The 20,406-nt window shown below is 45.1% G+C and overlaps 1 protein-coding gene across 2 annotated transcripts in view; it reads right to left on the reverse strand.

Annotated features, from left to right (window-relative positions):
* The window catches only part of Stk39 (serine/threonine kinase 39), a 262,138-nt gene extending 241,980 nt beyond the window's left edge, over positions 1–20,158 (reverse strand). The window contains exon 1 of one of the 2 annotated variants that reach the window (XM_076928855.1): positions 20,124–20,158. Coding sequence is in view for 1 of the 2 variants with exons in the window: in XM_034495627.2 (XP_034351518.1) it covers positions 19,273–19,513 (241 nt within the window). In the remaining variant the exon portion in view is untranslated. Of the gene's footprint in view, positions 1–19,272; positions 19,687–20,123 lie in introns of those variants that run through there. The other variant, XM_034495627.2, reaches the window with a different exon arrangement.
* Positions 20,159–20,406: the final 248 nt, after the last annotated feature.

Here is a 20,406-nt window from a genome sequence, read left to right on the forward strand (position 1 = left end):
GTAACTACACAAACACCTTTCTTCCATAAACTCACTCTCTGTTCTGGGTGTTTGAAAATGCTAACAGCAGATGGTGGTGAAAGGAGGGAGGCAACAGGAAGCCTGGAAAGGCCCCGAGCTGTGCAATCCAGACTCTGCTGGGCTCAGATCCAGCTGTGTGGCTTTCAACAGACTACCAAAGTCAGGCTCACAAGCTACAAAATCAGGACAATCCTATCAGCCCTCGCAGGCACCTATGTGAGTGAGCCTCAGACACAGCTGTGACCCATGGGTGTTCCCTGCGTGGCCATGTCATCCCTGATGGAAGGATCATTCTCAAGAACATAAGAGAAGGGACAAGGAATTTAAGGTTGAGACTTCTGTGGGCTACACAGCAAGATGGTGACTCAAGATGATGATGATGGTGGTGGTGGTGGTGGTGGTGGTGGTGGTGGTGGTGGTGGTGGTGAACTTGCCAGCCTGAATTGTTCTCAAAAGTCCTGGAGTAGACAAATGTGTCATGGACACTTTCTTGATTATATTACAAAATACAACATCCTACAAGAGTCCAATCTGTTAGTTATCATTTTACCTTTGAAATGTATAATTTTAAATACATGTACAAAAGTATCTTTTATCTCCACACAAATGAAGAGAAAGACAATACATGTTAATATATTCTACACAGTCACATTTGTGCCTGTTTTGAGCCCCTTAAAGTAGAGAAGATAGAGTGCAATGAAAATTAATCTGAAACCAGAAATGGGATCTTTTATTGAAATGAGTAACTTTCTGAGAACATGTCAACTCTATTGAAAGTGACAAAGAAAACTCTGCATGTATGCTACCTGTTAACCAGGGACACTGGCCAGAAGGGACTAATAAACAAAGGTCAGAGTCCAAGACCTGTCAAATGAATAATAAAACAGTATAGAAGTTCTTTATTTCTTCCCAAAATAATAACTAAAAGAAAGCTCATTTATAAAGGCTCTACAAACCAGGCTCCTGGTGACTGTCAACTCCCTGCAAAGCAATCAAGAAGGGATTAGCATACCTGTGAGCTAAGGAAGGGCTTGAAATTACTATGTTCTTACCAAAAATAATTTCAAAAATTTTTTCCCTAAATAATAAGCAGCATTGCAAAGTCTTTAATTAAAGCAATAATGCTTAATTCTGTTTATGAACTAAAATTGCATTTTTAAAGCAGATTTTAAAAGACATTTTAAATGGTCAGAAGAAACATTCTAAACTGCAATCAGACCATTTTAAGGCCCCTTACAAATAGGTTGTCCTTGCCTTTATTTTACCCAACAAAAATTCCCACCACATGACAACTAAAACAATCTTTCCGTAAACAGAAGCTTAAATGCTGCCTCTCAAATCAGATTACATTTCAAGTGATCCTAAACCAAACTAAAACAGCGTTTTATTAAGTTAGCTCTCACTTGAAGAAGTTCCAGAGAAGCTGCCCTTTGAGGTTCTAAAGGACACACACTAAGGTCAACTAGGTTGCTAACTGTAACATTCAAATTGCTAGTGTTGACCATGGCCTTGGAGGAGGAGGAAGAGGAGGAGAAGGAGGAACAGGAAGAGGAAGAGAAGGAGGAGGAAGAGGAGAAGAAGAAGGAGGAGGAGGAGGAAGATAAGCAAAGAGGATAGTTGACAGCGACCCTCCAGAAGAGAGGCTGAACTCTTCCAGACGGCAATGAACAAGCTTTCATCCCTGATACAGAGAACCAGAGCGCCAAATACTGCACAAAATTTGGGAGTATCAGATTCTCTTCCCCACATCCTGGGAAGATACTGCTGAGATAAACTATTGACTCAGAAAAACGATTCTTCTAGGAGTATCAGGTTCGGGGTACGTTTTTTTTCAGAGCCTCGCTAACCTTACATAAACAGGATGAGCGAGTTCGTCCTCCCTAAAATCAGGCAGAAAGGGCAAGAAAAAGAAATATACCTCTTGATTCAGGTATCAGCACTTCCCAGTTTCAGATTATTTACAACTGAGGTAGGCCATACATTCCCCAGATTTATACTCCTTATGGAAAAGGGGAGGTTAATTCCAAGGAAGATATTTAGTGGCATAAAAAAACAAACAACAACAAAAACCCTGCCTTTTAAGCATATCATAAAAACAACCCCCACCCCTTTTTTTTTATCCAAAGAGGGCCTTAGTTCAGGATGATCTCTTACTAACTACAAGTGACACTGATTCTCTTCCCCATCCCCCTCCCTGCTCCATTCTTCAGGGCCATTTCAAATACATGCCTTGTTAGTCACCTAGGAAGGAGGTTGACATAAATTACTAGCATGAGGTACCTGCCATGCCTGTGGTAGTCCCTGGTCATCCAGGAGTTTTTGAAGCTATGCCATTAGCCAAGTGGGAAGAGGGATGTCTGCATTTATGACAGTCAGATGTACCACAAAACAATCTAGTAAAACTGGCAAGGCTCGTGTTCTCTGAGATTAGGACTGGGAAATGAAAAGAAAATTCAAAAATTATTAGTGTGGCCAAAATAGAGAAACTGAGTAGCCCTAAGGGGCCGCAAAAGAGACAAAGCTTGAACTGAGCAGAAACCTGTTACCGGAGGAGAGATGCAGAGTGGACAAGGGAAGCAGGTCAGGGCAGAGGCCGGGACAGAGGTAGGTAAACGGGAGCAAAGACAAGCTCACAAGGCTGGTCAGTGTAAAATTAGCAAGAAAGAGGATCCAGAAGAGAAAGGCTGTCAGAACTCCTCCAGCTGGGATCATGTCCAGCTCCCAGCCCAGGGCAGCACCTCTGCACTACCGTTCCCAGAACCTCCCACAGATGCTCAGCTTTTCCTGGACTCCTGAAAAGCCTGGGACCGTGAATGTCAGCCTTAGCTCGCTGGTCTCTCATCTGTTCTTATTAAGAAAATACTATTGCTTGGATAACTTTAATGAGCCCCTACCCCTCTCAACCAAAAGAAGAGGCTATTCAATTCTTTTGTTTTCTATAATCCAGATTTCTCAGCAACTCAATTGCTTTCCATAAATTTCTTCCTAGACATGACTTTCATGACATTTCCTTTTCAGTTAACAAAAATGATAAAACTTTCACTCTCTAAACTCAGGTGACAACGTTCCTCTTTTCTAATTTGCCACCACCCCACGCACCATTTCTCTCCATAGACAGGGATGTGCTGAATCCCTGTACTAACTGTATCTCCCAAACTTTACACTACGGACTGATAAATGAGGACCCATGCTCAATGTTGAAGTATTAACCACCAATCCGGATGCAGGGCATCTAAACAAGGAATTAATTCAGATTTGGGGCTGGGGCTGGAGAGATGGCTCAGCAGCCAAGAGTGAGGTAGGAAATAAAGCCAGATGCCTTTTATTCTGGCTCCCTTCGAGAATTAAAAGCTAACGGGGCAAAGAAGCAGGCAATTATAAAAAGCTGCAGAAAAAATTCACAGAGCTATGCAAAGTATAAATCCCAAATCTAGATACATGTCCCACGGAATGCTGAAAGCCTGGAACCAGCTGAGTGGGTTGAGCAATCAAGATACTGGCTAAATTAATGCCTGTCTGTTAGTGCAAAACTCAGTCTTGAAAAGGAATTAGCTAAAGAAGACATGGATCAATGAAGAATGATCTAGAATGGTCACTGTCAATATTTGCAGTCTACATGGTTTAGTATGAATATATACAGAAAATACAGAGAAGTAACTGTACAAGCAGTGTGTGTGTGTGTGTGTGTGTGTGTGTGTGTGTGTAACTTTGGAAAAGTAAAATGTGTAAGTTGTCTAACAATAGGCATAGTTACTACACTACACATACAATTAGTACATTTTGAAAGAATGCATGTACGCTACACAGTTACCAGGTAAAAGAAAAGGAACAATACCCACAGAAGAAGCAATGGAGGCTATCTCTGGGCAATGACAACTGCGGGGTACTGTCCCTGATGAACTACTGAGGTCTTCTACCACTACCACTTAAATCTTATTTTAGATAAGGTAAAGTTTAGGCGTGGCAATAATTATTCCTATTTTATTCTTTCATTCTAATACTACAAAATCCTGGACATTTAAAAGAAAAATATTACTAAACAATCATGTCATCAAATTCCTAGGGATTCATTTTTTTCCCCTCATGACTACAAAATCAGATAGCTAATTTTATAAAACAGTATCACATATTTAACCGGTCTAGAAAAAATAAAAACTACACTGCCACTTCCAGGTTTAGATAAAAGGTCAGCACGGAATTTAAAATACACTGCCCAGTTCAGACAAGGATGCTATTTTATCTATTTGTGTGGGAGGTGGGGGACTGAGTGTGAGGGGCGGGTGCTGTTCATAGATCTCGGGCAAGGTGGGCAAGTACTCTACCATGCAACTGCATCTGCAACCTGGAAAGTTACCTGCTCTCAACTTTTTCCTAAGACAAACTTTAAACCACTTAACTTCCATTAAGTAAAGTACCAAGCATCAGAAAACGTTATTCCGATGGTAGACAGAGAACAAAAACCCAAGTCTGCAAGAGGTAATTCTGAGAAACATTTAATTATAACATAAACATTCTGTGACTCTGAAAACGCTTCTGTATAGGAAAAAAAATGTATTTCCACGCTCACTTCAGTAGTAACAAAATGCACCTGACTATGAGTGTGCACCGAGTTCTCAGAGAACAAATCAGTTCATCCAATCAAGCATTACTCTAAAATTAGTTTGTTTGTTTGCTCAAAGCAAATTATATGTAATAGTCCTAAATGGAAAAAAAATAGCAATTCCTAAAAATACCAATTCACACTTTTTTTTCCCAGTTTCAGTGTCTGATTTGTACCTTATCTTGCCAACACCAAACTTCAAACAGTGGCCCCTGGTCCGAGTGATAAGGTGACAAGTGACTGCTCCCCACATTTGCTTGTCTTTGTTACCCAAGGTTTGCTTAATAGCCATCTATGATGACTACTAATACAGTGTTTGGGGGAGGTTTTTTTTTTTTAATTGGAGTTATTTATAGTCCTGGAGCCATATTTATAGACTCAGAAACATCCTTTTCTCATGGCTTTTTCCTTCTGTGGGAAAGGGGCAACTGGAAGGATCCTGCCCCAGTCCCATCTCCATGTGTGCATCTGTTTGCCCTTTGTAGTACAGGTCACTTAGCAGCAAAGTCTCCAGCTTTATAAAGATGGCCATTGGCCCTCTTCCTACATCTACAGGCATGTGCTATTTGAAAATAAGGGCTTTTACCAGGAAAGTCTTATCAGTTTATAAAAGGTAAACTGCATAACTTTTTGCGTTCTATGCCTGTGACTGGTACACAATTAAGCAAAATGGGCAGACTCTATTAATAAGCATTTCTAGTTTTCTAATCTTAAGAGACTGTGTAGAGGTTCTAGCCAGGAGAGTGGGAGCAGCTGCTTGTATAACCTTGACAGAAGAAAGGTCGTCCTGTCTTGTCCTGTCCCCTCCCCTCCCCTCCCTTCTCTACTCTCCTCTGGAAGATCTTCCTCTCTGACAGGCCTCAGCTTCAGGAGGGATAAAGGTAAACATGGAGAGGTGAGGGAGGGGACAGGTGCCTAGCACTCAGGTCAGCCTGTAACAGATGTCACTGCCAAACTGCCCAAGCCATAGACTAGGTTTGTGGGCTTTAGAACCTAATGGGCTGGCAGTGAAGCTTACAAATCAAGCAATAAAATACTGCTGGATTGGCTTCAAAGTAAAGGCACTTCCTTGATTATCTAAGCAACAATAGGCCTTGAAATGAAGCAATGTGGAGAGGACATGTTATTTTTAGGGCTGAGATAGATGCAGCTCACTGACTCCTAGGTGGTGAGAGGAACGATTGATTGTGTATGCATTAAACACCTATATTTTTAATGTGCTATAGAATTTTCAGAATGAAGCATCAAAAGGCAAATAGGCCAGCACACACACACACACACACACACACACACACACAAAATCAGTATCTTAAGCTTTTTTTTTTTTTTAACAAGTTACACATTCTTAAAACCACTTTTGTAACAAAAATCACCCTGATGGCTAGTTCAACAGCACACAGTCTTTGAAACCTACAGTCACAGATGCTATAGAACCACGGAGAATATGGTCAACTTAACTGATGACTGTCAAGCCCAAATTAAACACCAATTCCCCAAACTCCAAAAGGCAGCTCAGTGATCTCAACCTGGACTAGAGGAGGATAGGATGTCTGGCTGACAGATAAGAGCCAGCACTCCTTAGGAACTTGTGAAGCTGGCTCCCTTCCACCAAAAGGAGTCATTTCCCTTAACTATGGTGGAAGGGACATATGGCTTACCTATGGTGCCAGGCACATTCAATATCACAAGTGCCTGTTATATATTTCAAAAGTCAGGCTAGCATCCTAACCCCTCTCACCTCCTCTCCTACCCTAAATCCTACTCATTCATATTCTGTCTCTGTCTATCCGTGTTGTCTTTCTGTCTCAGCCTCTATCTCTGTCTCTTCCCCCCACCCCCCGTCATGCCTCTGCTTCTCTCACTATGTTCTCTCTATTCTCTATCTCCTATTCTCTCCTCTCGTGGATAGCCCAGGCCATGTCCAGTGGCTGGCCATGACTAGTCTACTTCTTTCTCTCTCTCTCTGCTCTGGACTCTTCGTTCTCATTCATTCCCCCTCTCTCCTGCCCCCCTCTTCCATCTCTCTCTAATCTCATCCACTTAACCACACCATGGAGTACTCACGTCATCATTAGTTTACAGAGTGACTTCTACCATAAGAAAGGACAAGTTAAGGCTGGAGAGTTTAGTGCTAGAGTTTGTGCCTACTCTGTTAGTGAAATTCTGGCTTCCATCTCTAGCAAAATAAATAAACAAACAAACAAACAGACAGACGGACGGACAGTAAAATAATAAAAATAAAATTCATAATAAAGTACTATTTAGATCAAAATACCACTGCTTATATCACTCAAGAACTAGCTACAGAGTCAGTAGATACCTCCCAGCATGTGCCCTTCAATAAAACACTTCCCATACACATACATAAAGATTGTGCTGTGACTGGCTTTAATATTAAAGAAAACTCAGCTTTCATATTTTGGTTTCTCCAAAAACAAACAAACAAACAAACAAACAAAAAAAGGAAAAGGCTTTAGATGAAGACAAAACTTATCTAAGATTTACTCATTGTTAGTTTTTATATGGGTCTTTGCTTGCATGTGTGTCTGTACAAACACATATATGCCTAGTGCCACAGGAAGACAGAAGAGGGCACTGGACACCCTGTAACTGGAGTTACAGCTGGTTGTGAGCTGCTGTGTGGGTACTGGGAATTGAATCTGGCTCTTCTGCAGGAGCAGCCAGTGCTCTTAATCACTGAGCCACCTCTCCTGCCCTGATCTTATTGTTAATGGGAACGACAGAAGCAGCAGAAGGCACGCATCAGACTTTTACCCTCCTGGTGCCAGAACTTTATTTAAAGCCCACTTGTCTTTTAGAATTCTTTAAACTGACACACAGTTGCAAAGCTGCCTGTATTGTTGCTTCTGGCAGATTAAGAGAACAGGATATCAGAGGCACTACGGGAGCAAAGGCAAGAAGGTCAGGAGTTCAGGGACATCATGCACTATACAGATAGTGGAAAGCTGCCTTGGCTACATGAGACCCTGTCCAGAAGAATATGAAGCTTTCAGATAAAATCCTGCTTCTTCAATGACAGCAAGCAGAAAGACGCCCCTATTAAAGCATCTCATCCTCTCTTGAAGCCTGTGAGTGCTGCTTTTTAAACAACCGCTGAGGTAAATGATCTAGCCCCATCCTGACTTCTGCCCCAGGCAGCCCTCTTCTTAGGCTCATGCTAATGACCACAGTTTGAAGCCTCACAGAACACTTGCCCTATTTCAGCCTCCACACTACACAGGAAATGTTTCCACAAGAGTTCTTATTTAAGGTCATGCACTAGGTTTGGCTATCCACAAACTTGAAAGTGCATTGCTAGGAAAAAAAAAAAAGAAGGGAAGGAAGGAAAGGAAAGGAAAGGAAAGGAAAGGAAAGGAAAGGAAAGGAAAGGAAAGGAAAGAAAGGAAAGGATTACAGAGGAAAGCATTCACTATTACAGCCCTGGCCACTTGGAGGGACACTAAGTTAAGGATGCACAGACTATTCCTGAAAGGCCTCAAATTACACCCTCATCTCCCTATACAGTCAGGAATCCCTTCTCCTTAGGAGGCTGCCATCCCCAAACAGGAGTCAGTGAGTGTGATTTTGTCTTGAGGGGTTGACAGCAGGTGTCTCATTTGCTTTGTGCTCTAAAACTTTATTACAGCAGTAATCTGTGTGTGTGTATAATCTCCAGTCCACCCCAAAATTCTTAAAGGAAAGAAACTATGATTCTAATTTGCAATAAATAAAGATATTATTTTTCCTAAGGGAGGTTAATTTCAGAAATTCTAATTTTATCTACCAGTACCTACAAATAAACAAAGAAATAAGTAAGTCAGTTCTCTCTTCGTAACATGAAAGAAAATCAACCATATCCAACCTTGTCTCTCCAACATATGCTTGGCTCTAAGTAAACTAATGCTTCTAAAAACAATTTCTCTCGGTGGGATCCTCAGAGCTTAGAGAATTATGGCAACATTTCCAAAATGAGTTAAGTGGACAAAGATAAAAATGTATACTTTAACCAGGCATGGTGGCATGTGTCTTTGATCCCAACACTCAGGAGGCAGAGGTTGGTAGAGCTCCAGGAGTTCGAGGCCAGCCTGGTCTACACAGCTAGTTCCAGGACAGCCAGGGCTACATAGAGCAACCCTGTCTCAAAAAAATCAAACAAACAAAGAAGTTATCCCTAAGTCAGCAGGGGTGTCACTCCACACAGAAGCAATGTTCTGAAAATATTAACAGAACTACTTCCAAAAGAAGTGTAGAAGGAAGTCAAACATGTTGGCACACAGTGGGCTCATCATGCCTGCCTCCCTTGTGTACTAGTAAGTCAGGGTGGACCCTCAACCTGTTCTTATCGAGATTGCCCTTACACTGGTAGAGATATCATAATGACGTACAAGCAGTCTCTGGGCAGTGCTAAAAACCTACCATCTGAGATGGTTCATGTTCATGTCAACTAGACTGAACTGGGACATGCCTAAGAGTCAAACCTCCAGTTGTGTCTGTGAGGATGTTTCCAAAAAGGCTTAACTGAGGGAGAAAGACACACAGTCAATAGTCAATATGGGTGGCACCACCCCAGCCTGGAAAAAAAAAGGAACAAGAAACCCCGAATGCCAGTATTCACCTCTCTGCTCCTTGACCAGCACAGATGTGAGCAGGCAGCCTCCCATTGCCATGCCTTCCCCAACCAGGATGTGCGCATCCTCAAACTGTGAACCACACGTAAACCTGCCTTTTGCTTCTTGTCAGATATTTGGGTTAGATAAAGCACCAAGAAAAGCAACTAATACAGCATCCAACTCAGTCCTGTCAAAATGTTGGACAGTGACATAATCTGAATTTGTACTGACCAGTCAACAATCACCAGCCATGACTGGCTACGGAGGATTTGAAATGTGGAGTATAACCAACATGCTGGGTTGTAGATTGAATTTGAAATGCCCCCCCAAAGACTCACGTTCTCAAAGTTGGGTCCTCAGCATCTGGTACTATGACTTGAAGTCTATGCAACCTTAAGGCGGTAAGACCTGCTGAGCAGAAGTAGGTCACCAGAGCAGGCCTTCCACCTTCTTACTTAAGGCTCCTTATGCCTGCTCGGATCCTAGCCCACTCTCTCTGCTTCCTGGTCCACAGAGACAGGAGGACCTGTTTGCTCCCTGTTTGCTCCCTGTTTGCTCCCTGAGCACAGTCATAACCTTGCTGCTGCCCTAGGCTCCTAAAATCATGAGCCTAAATTTTCTTCCCTTAAACAGTTTCTGTGCAATTTGGGTCATGTGACACAAGGATAACAAACACAGGTCAGTCTGTATCCTCCCTCCGTAGCTCGATGTCAGTTGAACAGAAATGGCCACATGGAGACAGTACCACATCCAATCTATAGTTGTTGCCGCTCTAACAGCTAAAACATGCTGGCTTGGATCAACCTGTAAGCTGAAAGTGGAACTGTTTCAGACACTCACTACTCTTGAACTTCTGTGTTACACACAGACAAGGGGCCACCTCACTGATGGGTCACAACCAATAACTCACAATGTAATCTGCTACAGAACCTTAGGTAAATGATACTGGCTGAAATCCATCCCTACCTAGGACTCGTGAACCTGGGTATCTAAGGATGGGAAGCACCACAGGCGTTGGACTGACTCTGACGTTGCAAGTCCTCGGTTACACAGCAAAGATGCTGGGGTGCATTGTTCGTCAACCTCTCCAAGTGCATTTCCTTATTCTCCTTTTATGGCTGTGCCGGAACTTAGAAAGGTCAGCAATGAATGACTTGCATCTCCTTCCCTAGAAGCTCCTGCCTGACTTCTGCTTCCTCAGTTGCCTATAATTAAGCAAAGGTGGATAGTGGTGACAGGAAGGAAGACAACAGGAAGAAGGAACAACAAGGGGGCACAGCAAGTGAGGGAAGTAGGGATGAAGGGCTGGCTCTAATTAAAAGCTAAACAATGAAGGTCAACAAGAACCACCCAGAGAACACAATCCTTTCCAATCTCCAAGTGAAACAGGGAAGGGAACAGAGCAAGTGGAGTGCCTCCTCATTACAAGCATGCTACGGATGATTCCAGTTCAAAACAAGAGCGTGGATTCAGCTAAGACCTTCACCATCAACAGAGTGAGTATAAGACATCTCAAGCCATTGCAGGGCAGAAGCTTCCAGAGTCCTCTCAAGGAAGATCTAGCCATCTACGTACACAGCAGAGTCATACGCCTCTGCTTCCAACCAATTATTCTGGCAAAGGGTTCCAAGGAAAACTTATGTTGGAAACCTAAAACCCAAATGTCACCACATTTTATGTGTTTACCTGAGAGAATAACACATGAGTCCTCCTAATTCTAGGCTTCAGAAAATTTGTATTAAATGTGAATTACCTCAAAGAACATGGAGATTAAAATGTTTGTTGAGGTCTCTGAGTTCCACCCTAAATGACTACACACACACACAGAGACACACACACAGAGTGAGTTTAGAGTACCAATCACCTACTTCCTTCAATGCCCAAGACACTTCTTCCAGCTATGTCAGAATTTATTCTCAAATAACTGTTTGGCAAATAGGAAGAAACTTGAAATACTTCAGCATTTAGTCACATTGGATTCCAATGTGTGTGTTCCAATCAATTCTAGAAAGAAAGCCTTGCCAAGCTATTGTCAGAAAGGCCAATTTCTCTTCTTTCTGCTTTCCAGTTAAGCCAAGTCTGAAACGCCTTTTTAATTAATACACCGACTTCTTCTCTAGTATCATAAATTCCACTAGTGAATAGCAGATTTGAAAAAAGAAAGAGAGAGAGAGAGAGAGAGAGAGAGAAAAGAAAAGAAAAGAAAACAAAACAAAACAAAACAAAACAAAACTTTGGAATGTTTGCTCCTCCTCAAGCATCTTGGAACTATCTGGTATAACTTGAACAGAACTGTCCTGAAAGAAAATGCAAAGCCTCATATGATGACTTGAGGAATTCTACTTAAATGAGAAGAAGACCTCTTTTCCAAAAGATGCACACAGAATAGTTACAACATACATTAGATCAGCTCTGACTTACAAACCGAGTCGGGCTCTGCAGTCTTGGCCTGCACCATCCCTTCCCCCTCCCATCTCGTCATTCTCCGTCCACTGCAATTTACAAGAGTATAACTCCTGCCTGCACAACTAACCCCGGAGTCTCACTGTTCTGCAATTCTGCTCTTGGGTTTCATCCGACTCTGATCTCCAGTATTTGTGATCTGTGTGCAGTAAATAACACCAAAGAACTTCAAGGTAAGGATTATATTTAAACACTCAAACAGCAAGAAATCACTGTTGTATTCAAAGAAGGAAGGAAGGACTGGGTTCCCAAGAGGAGCCGAGCAGGACACCCTTACTCCTCCCACCATCAGGCACAAGGTGGAGAACCACAGTAGGCAGCTCTCAAGCCTCTATCACACAAGGGCCACTTTCAGGTTCCATAAATCAGGAGGGGAAGCCTCTACCCTGTACCCCAACACAGGCAAGTGGAAGCACCAAAGGTGAACGACCAAATACTGCATATGAAGTGTGTGGTGTGGAAATAAGAAGCTCTGATCGTCCAAAGCCAGGATGAACACTCAGAAAACTATCCTTCCAAGGGCAAGGAAGTGAAAAACAAAATAGGACCAACCAGTAGAGGGGGGCCATAAGAGCTAAGGGCAGAAACTATTTCTGTGAACAGAAATAATTTGTTTGGGGGGGGGCCGGATTTTAAAAGCACCCAAAGCAGAGTTAACATGCCTAAGGACAGCAGAGTGCTTATTGCATAGGCTTATTTAATGTGAGAACATGCACCAACACAAGTGGAGCTTACACAGGTGCGTCTTTTGAGTGTGTTCACTGCACAGGCATACACGTTGTACTGCAAGATAATACAACTAAACTGGAGACACACAGAACTTATGGTACATAGAAACAGTGTTCCAAACACAAGAAGACTTCCCAGCAGAGGCAAAGGAGGAAAGAAGCATTTCCACAGTTGTGCAATGTTTCCCCCAGGCTGGCAATGCCATCCTGAAAATGAAAATGGGGAGACAGGGAGAGAAAGGGAAGCAAGAGGCTTTAAATGCTGGTCTTAGAGAGGGCCTTTAGGAGGACCAAGGGCAGGCCCGGGAGCAACAGGACAGACAGACATTCTGATATAGCAGTACCAACTGTGATAACATAGCATACTAGAGCTGGAAACAAAAAATGGACATTAGTACATTATTACAATAATCTCCAAAAACACTGATAAGGACTTTAAACCTGTAGGGACAAAAATGGAGAGTCAGACACACACACAAACACACATAATACATTCATATATATTATAATAATATAGTAATATATTATATCCTTATATAATATATATAACACCATGTATAAATTATACATATATATACATATATATATATATATATATATATATATATATATATTGTTCTGCACAAACACACACACACACACAAATGAGGCTCAGATGTGGGAGCCTTATTAGGGCATGTTTTGCACTTGGGGGTTTTCAAATGGAAGTGGAACAAGAGCAGGAATGAAGAAATATTAAGTTCCACAGGAACTGGGAGGTGTGGCTGGAGGTGGACTCTTGCCTGAGAAGTCACAGGCTCTGGGCATGATCCCTGCTACAACAAAAGAAGAGAAGTCATCTAAATACTAGTTCAAAGTCAGGGAAGGTCTTTGCATTTCTGGGTCAGCCGTGGAGATACAGACAGTGGAATAGCAGCAGATAGGAAAACAGAAAATCCCACGTACATGAGGCAGAAATGGAAGCCTAGGTCATGGCGTTCCAGATTGCCTGGACACGGCTGGACTTGCCTGCAGAGGAAGTGCCCAAGGCTTCTTCCACAGATGGACAAAGGCAATTTTAGAGAGCAGAATTTTTGAGAAAGACCAGAAGCCAGATTACAGTAGGTAAAGAGTAAGTGGGAGGTTCCTCCAATCATCGTTGCTGTTCACACAGGGATAGAGAAAAGGAGAGGAGCAGGGAGAGGAGGAAGGTACAGGAAAGACAAGAAAAGCTGAACATGGTTGGCCAGCCTGGATTCCCAGCTCTTGGAAAGCAGGAGCAGAAGACTCGGGAGTTCAAAGCCATCCTCAGCTACCTCGGTGAGCTCAAGAGCAGCCTTGACCACTGAAGGTTCTAAGGGTTTTAAAAAACACACCACAAAGGTTAAGAGGAATAGGGTTGTAGATCAGTTGTGGAGAACCTGCCATGCATGCATGAGGCAGGCCCAGGGTACAACCTCCAGCACCACAAAAAGGAAAAAGATGAGAATGATTCCAAAATCTTTCTGAGCTAAGAGAAGGAAGGAAGGAAATGGCAGAAACGACTTTATCTTAGCATAAAGGGCCCAGGTCTCCCAGTCAGCAGCATTTCCTGCCAGCCTGGCAGCCACCAAAGGCCAACTCTGAGGTGGAAGAAAAGTGCAGCAGGAGCAGGTTGCTCTCAGAGCTCTTCCATTATGGGCTGTTCCTCCAGGCAACCTTCCCACAGGATGTTCTCACCTCTTGTCAAAGAGCCATCTGGCACCTAAACTCCTGAGCTGTCCAAATCTGCCAGGAGCGCTACAGGTCTCTCCAGCTTCCTCCAGGAAGTATCCAGGGTTGCCTAAGCCTAGGTGAAGCCGGCCTACCTGGGCTTCTGACTTCCCTTTCATGCCATCTTCCAGATGACTTCCAAAAGGAGGTCTGAGGGTAACCTCACCCCCTCTGCACTCCCCCTTGGCAAAGCCAAGCAGAGTAAACTCTTGAAGCCACTTCAAAGGCCTGAAAAGCCAGGACTGTGTTCTGTCCTGAGAACTTGAATCAGATTAGCAAGCGAGGTTTACAGAAGTTACGGCTAAGACTAATTGAGTGTGCCCTGTGCCAAGCACTGTTCCAAGTGTTTTACACACTCACAAACCTATTTTGCTCAGGCTACCAGTGTGGAAACTGAGTATAAACACATCTAAGTAATTTGCTAGAACAAATTCTAACAAATTACTCCCAACTCACAGGTAGTTGGTCACAACTATCAGAGACAACCATAGCAGGACAGCAAACAAACAGACCACAGCTTCTGACTCTGGAGTCATCACGGCTGACATTTATTTTTAAACACCATCCAAAGTGTACTGAAAGATAAGAGTCGAGGCAGGAGGGAGGAAGGGGAGGGTGCACATTATTGGTCATGAATCAAATATAACATAGAAAAAGCAAAGATAGCAATCTGTCTTCCAGAAGTTCCTTTTAACCTTCAGATTTTTCCCACCCATCAATTTCACTGGCAGAGTGAAAAGAACACGCTTGTTGGGAATACAGTCAGTGTCACTAATCTGCACACTTAGATAAAATGGCTAAAGGCTGCAGCTGCAGCTCACACACAGAGTGCCACTCTAGCAGGCCACACACACACTCCACAGGCTAAAGGGGCAAAATGTCTCCGTATAACTGACCACAGTGTCCACAAAGTGAACCCTTGTACGCTTCTTTTCCTCTTTATATTTTAAAAAAATTAGGCACCTAATTAAAAATCCAAGCCCTATCTTCAAGTTATCTCAGGACTCTATTATAGGAAGAAAGGGAAGAGGGAGAAGGGAGAGAGGGAGGGAAGGAGGAAAAGACAGAAGGGAGGGAAGGAAGGAGGGACATAGGAGAAAGAAACTAATTGAAGCCAAAGAAAAACATCATAAAGAATAGAAGATCCAGAGCTTTGGCTCCCCCCAAGGACTGTCCAGCGCAGCCACCCACTGTCCTCAAACTACCTCTAGGCTGTCACAACCCAAGTGCTAATCCACAGACCTTGGACCTTCCCAGAAGCTCCCAGAGTGCCCTAATCTGTCTGCAGATCTCAATTTGGGAGAGGTTGATGCTCCTTCAAGTGACCACCAGCCCTGTTAGTCGGGTCTTTGAAAAGGCTTGTGCACCTTGGCAGATAAACGGAGCCTCAGGAGAGACAACAAAATGAGCAGAGGAACCCTCTTCAAATCAGTCTAGTTGTTTTCTGTTGCCTAAGACAGCAGATAAGTGCTCCTTTCAGATAATTCCAAATGACCACCATGGGAGAAAAAAGAAAACATCAGGCAACATGGAGAAATCAAACACAAAAAGTACATCAAGGCTTTTCCTGAAGGAAAAAGAAGAAAACAATCAAACATTCAGAAGCAGTGGGTCTATTTATTGGTTTTTGGTGGAAAATTAAGGGAGATAAGAGCACTTCTGGAATTACCTGATTCAAATTCCGAAACTGATACTGCCAAGAAAGACCTCGTTCAAGGAGAGAAGTTCACTGAGGTTGTCCATTCTATTACAGATGCCCAAGTCAATGTTTACATAACTCATCTTTTATTCTTTGTTTAAAGAGTCAAGGAGATCCTATTAATACTGCCAACAACTCAGTTTTCAACTGGCATAGCGCAGGTGCCCTTCATGCTTCTGCAGAAGGACTCCGAGGGCGAGGTCAGATGAGTAAAGTTGGAGATCATGAAGAGATCTGAAATTCTCCAGTTATTTGTACACAACCCTGAAACATCTGAAATGCCCTGAACACAGGAACCCAATAGTCCCGCGTGTCGCCCCTGTTTGGTTATACAGCTCCGTCTGACAGACCTGACATTATTTCTAGGTCATGCCTGAACTTCTGAACCAGATTACTCCTAATAGCATTAGAGTTTCTCTGTTGCTTTTACAACAGAGCAGCAGCTCCACAAACACAAACTTTATTTTTAGACTCGGAAAATCCTGTGTTTGTTTTTCTAAAACAGAAAAACTCAAATAACTGGATCTGGTCTGTTTGGATTTTAGAAGACTTAGCCTGTCCTAATCCGGAGGCCCTGTCCTGTACCCAGAAGGAAACAGAGGAAAAGGTGCTTGTGCTTTGTGCCACGCTGGAAGCTGAAGCTCCCTGCCTCCCCAGGCTTGAGGCTCTGGCACATCTGAGCCTCCTGCTGGTTGTGGTTTGCACTACTGGAATCACATTATAGGACACCTGCTGTACAGCAGGGAGGGACACGGGCTGCTGACTGGCATTGACTTTCAAACTGGCTTAGTATTTGTACTGCTAACTTCTTGAATATAATGTTTAAGGCAAAGTGCTTAACTAGGAATATGCTCTGAATCCCTCAACTAGCATGAACGGCTACATGGAAATGCGAAGCTCTTGTAAAACCCTATTCTAGCCATTTGTCAATAATAAGGGTTTCCAAATACCCATCTCTTAGGATGGGAAAATATGAGATAAATATAAATCATAGAAAAGCTGATCAATGTGTAAAACCAGGATGAAATAAGCATGCCTTTCTTTTCTTGAATCCCCCAGGTAAATACCCCCTTTTCTTTCTTCTTCACTGAAAATCAACCAACAATAATTAACATTATTACCACAAGCAGAGAAGGCCTTGTAATTAATCCTACTTAAGCTAAAAAGATTTTATTCCTTAACTCACAAAAGAGGCCAGCTCAAAATATTGTTCCCAAAGTCAAGGCTTACATTTTAACCCTAATGGTTACCAACGTAAGAATATAAATTGGTTGTATGTAAATTGTTCTGGAATCCTAAGGAAAACTGTGTGGTGGAAGAGGCCAACCAACACAATCCAGAGTTGGTTAGGGAAGGCGGCAACAGGAATAATGGAGCACCTTCCAAGCTCTTACTCACACTTCAAAACCCAGTGCAGAATCAGTCAGTCTCCCCCTGCAGAGTACCTGTTTCCTTCCACCTCAGGGCACTCTCTCACTCAGCACATCCTATAGGATCGCTCCTTCTTGTCTCCCAACTCAAGTCCTTAAGGGTAAGAACATGACTTGATCATCTACACTGCCAACACATGCACAGAACCTAGTAGGCCCTAAGACCGTCATGAGCAATCAGCACCTATGAGGTTAGGGACTGCGGAGTACATAAAGAAGGGGTCACTAGGAGCCAGCAAACTATGTCCGGGGAGAAGTGCAAGCTTCTCAGAAGATACTCACTTTAGCCTTGGAAGCTGGGCAAGACTGGCTAGGCAAAGGTCCCTAGGAAATATGCCTGGTTCGGTCTTCAATATTAACATACATGTATTATGTATGTATACATGTATGCATGCATGTGTTTGTGTGTGTCCATTGCGTGCACGCGCACATGGTGGGCCTTCAAAGGGAAGAGCCTGCAAAGACAGCAATCAGCAATCACTGTGACAATGTAAGAACTCAGAGAACAGGAAAGAAGTTCAGAGTGAAGAGCCTTATATGCCAGACTAAACTAGTTTTCACTGAGAACTCTGGGCTTTGAAAGCTCCTGGAGTTACTAAATGCTGACAGTAACCTGAAGATTCATCCCTGAAGAGTCTTTAGCTAAAAGTTATGAAAGATACTAGAATTTTGTCTAAAAATATCTATAAAGACTATACGCAGTCTTTGCATACTAAAGTACACAATTACTACACATACACACACTTCTGCCTATCAAACACATATATGTATACATACATATACTTATGTATATATATGCAGTCTCATTCACACACGACAAAAAAGGGGTTCCTTGGAGTGCCTAGTGAAATTATATTAATTATAACTGTTCAAAGGGAAAATAGAGAAATCTTTTTAAATGAAAGAAAAAGATAACTTGGATATTATTTTCTTTGCATCTTTAAATGTTAAGACTATGGGCCAGCAACATCCCAGTCCAGAGTTCATGAGGTTACATGATGGGGCCCACTTTGCCTGGCAGCATCGCTCAGGGACAAAACTTTTAGCTGAATGAACCTTTAGGTAAGGTTCTATGCTAGAGGACACCACAAATATCCTGGCCCTTCACGTGCTTGGCTCAAAGAAAAGTAACACGGGCTTCTTGCCTTTCGACTCTGCCAGGTACTTAAAAATGTAAGATAAGATGATATTAGTGAGCTGCCTAAGAGACACCGAAAGGCTGGGCGCGGATCATGGACAGCCTCGAGTTTCAACCGAGCAGATCCACCCGGCGCAGGGCAGGAGGCCAGCGCGCCCGCTCACCGGCCCCCGGGGCTGGCAGCAGGCGGCACGCCCGTAAGGAGGGAGGCAGGTACCCGGGCGCACCGCGCGCAGAGCCGGGTTGCAGGGCGAGCATGCGGCGGCTGTCAGAAGAAGGCCAGCATCCTCCCTGGTCTGGGCAGGCGCCTGGGCCTCTGCCACTACTACGTGGCTGGGCTACCCACCGAGAGGTCACGGCAGGAGGCAGAGGCGCGGCTGCGCCCGCAGGGTCTCTCAGGACGCGTTTCACCCGGCGCGGCGCGGGGGCGCGGAAGCCCAGGGCGGCGCCCCCGCATCCCCACCCCGCCCAGGCAGCCCATCCGCGTGGTCACCGGCCACAAGCTGCCGCCCCAGGGCTTGAGGGGGGGGGGGGGGAGGAGGATGCGGCGTTACTGGGTTCCAGCTCCGCCGCCCCGGCGATCCGGGAGATAAAAGTTTGCAGCCTGCAGCTCGTCTGCAGTGCGAGTCACATCCGCCGCGCCACCTCCTGCAGCAGCCGCGCTCAGGGAAGGAAGGGACAAATTAAAAATTAAAAAAAGACAATAAAAATAACTGTTGAAGCCGGTAGGCCCCGAAGCCGGCCGCTCTGCCCCTGGGCGTGCAGGCAGGCAGGAGAACCGCATCCCGCACCCACTCCCGCCCAGTGTCGGCACCCGGCCTGGACCGGCCCCGCAGCACCCTCCGCACTGACCGATAACCTCCTGGAGCTCGTACGCGTCCCTGCAGATGGGCCAGCCGACCGCCTGAGCTGCCGGGGCCGGGGCTGGAGCCGCAGCTGGAGCCGGGGCCGGGGCTGCGGGAGCCGCCGGGGCCGGGGCCGGGGCCGGGGCCGGTGCTGATGTCGCGGCCGCCGGGGCCGCCGCCGCCGCTGTCACCGGGGCCGCCTGCTGGGGAAGCTGGACGTGCACGGGCGAGCCGCTCGGCTCCGCCATGATGCTGCGGGAGGAGAGTGAGGGGACGCGCCGGCCGGCGGACGACCTTCCACTTGAAACTTCCCTACCCTCGTCGCCCACACCTCTCAGGCGGCGCACGCCCTCCCCGTCCGCCGCAGCCGCCGCCGCCGGAGCCTGCCACGAGGGGAGGGAGCCGGAGGCCGAGCCGGGCGGAGGGAGGAGGCTGCGCCGCGGAGGCGGGGACGGGAGGAGGCGGCGGCCGCCGCGCCCGCCGCGCTCCCCGATCCTCGCGCGCGCGGTGCTCTCAGCACCGAGGGGAACCGCCGCCCCCTCCCGCCCTGCTCGCCGCCAGGGAAGTTTCCACGTGCTGGGAGCCGCGCGGCTTCGGGGGTGCTTTCGGGGTTCGCCCCGCTCCCTTCCTGCCCTGCCGCGCCTCCGCCCTAGACAATCGCACTCTCCAGAAGAAGCCCCCCTGGGACTCCGAGGGCGGGGTCGTTGAACGGCTGCCAGCTTCTCTGCCTGCTAACTCTCCCCGAGCTAAAGAACCTGGAGTTCTTTTACAAGTTAGCGAGTGAGACACCTACACGGCGTCGGTTTTGTAGGACGCCGGTTAAAAAATAACCCAACTTGTAACTTTCCGGTACTTTACCTGGCAGGAGCCCTTTCGCACCTTGCCTAATGTAATCGCGGTGCTGCTCTGAAATGAAACCCGACTCCCTAAATCCCTGGCTTTCCTCTTTTGTTCAAAGCCATTTGGATCCCAGGAAGGTGATGTCAGGGGCAGTGAAGTTACAAGAAGAGAGGAGAAAGGAGTGTAACTCAGGAACAGAGCGCTGGCCTAGCTTGCTAAGGTTCTTGGTTCTAACCCCTGCACCTTTTATGCGCTTAAAACCATGCTACGTAGTAAAGTGCCAGCCTAATACACATACATG

This window comes from Arvicanthis niloticus, chromosome 2 (assembly GCF_011762505.2).
Source record: "Arvicanthis niloticus isolate mArvNil1 chromosome 2, mArvNil1.pat.X, whole genome shotgun sequence".
NCBI lineage: Eukaryota > Metazoa > Chordata > Mammalia > Rodentia > Muridae > Arvicanthis > Arvicanthis niloticus.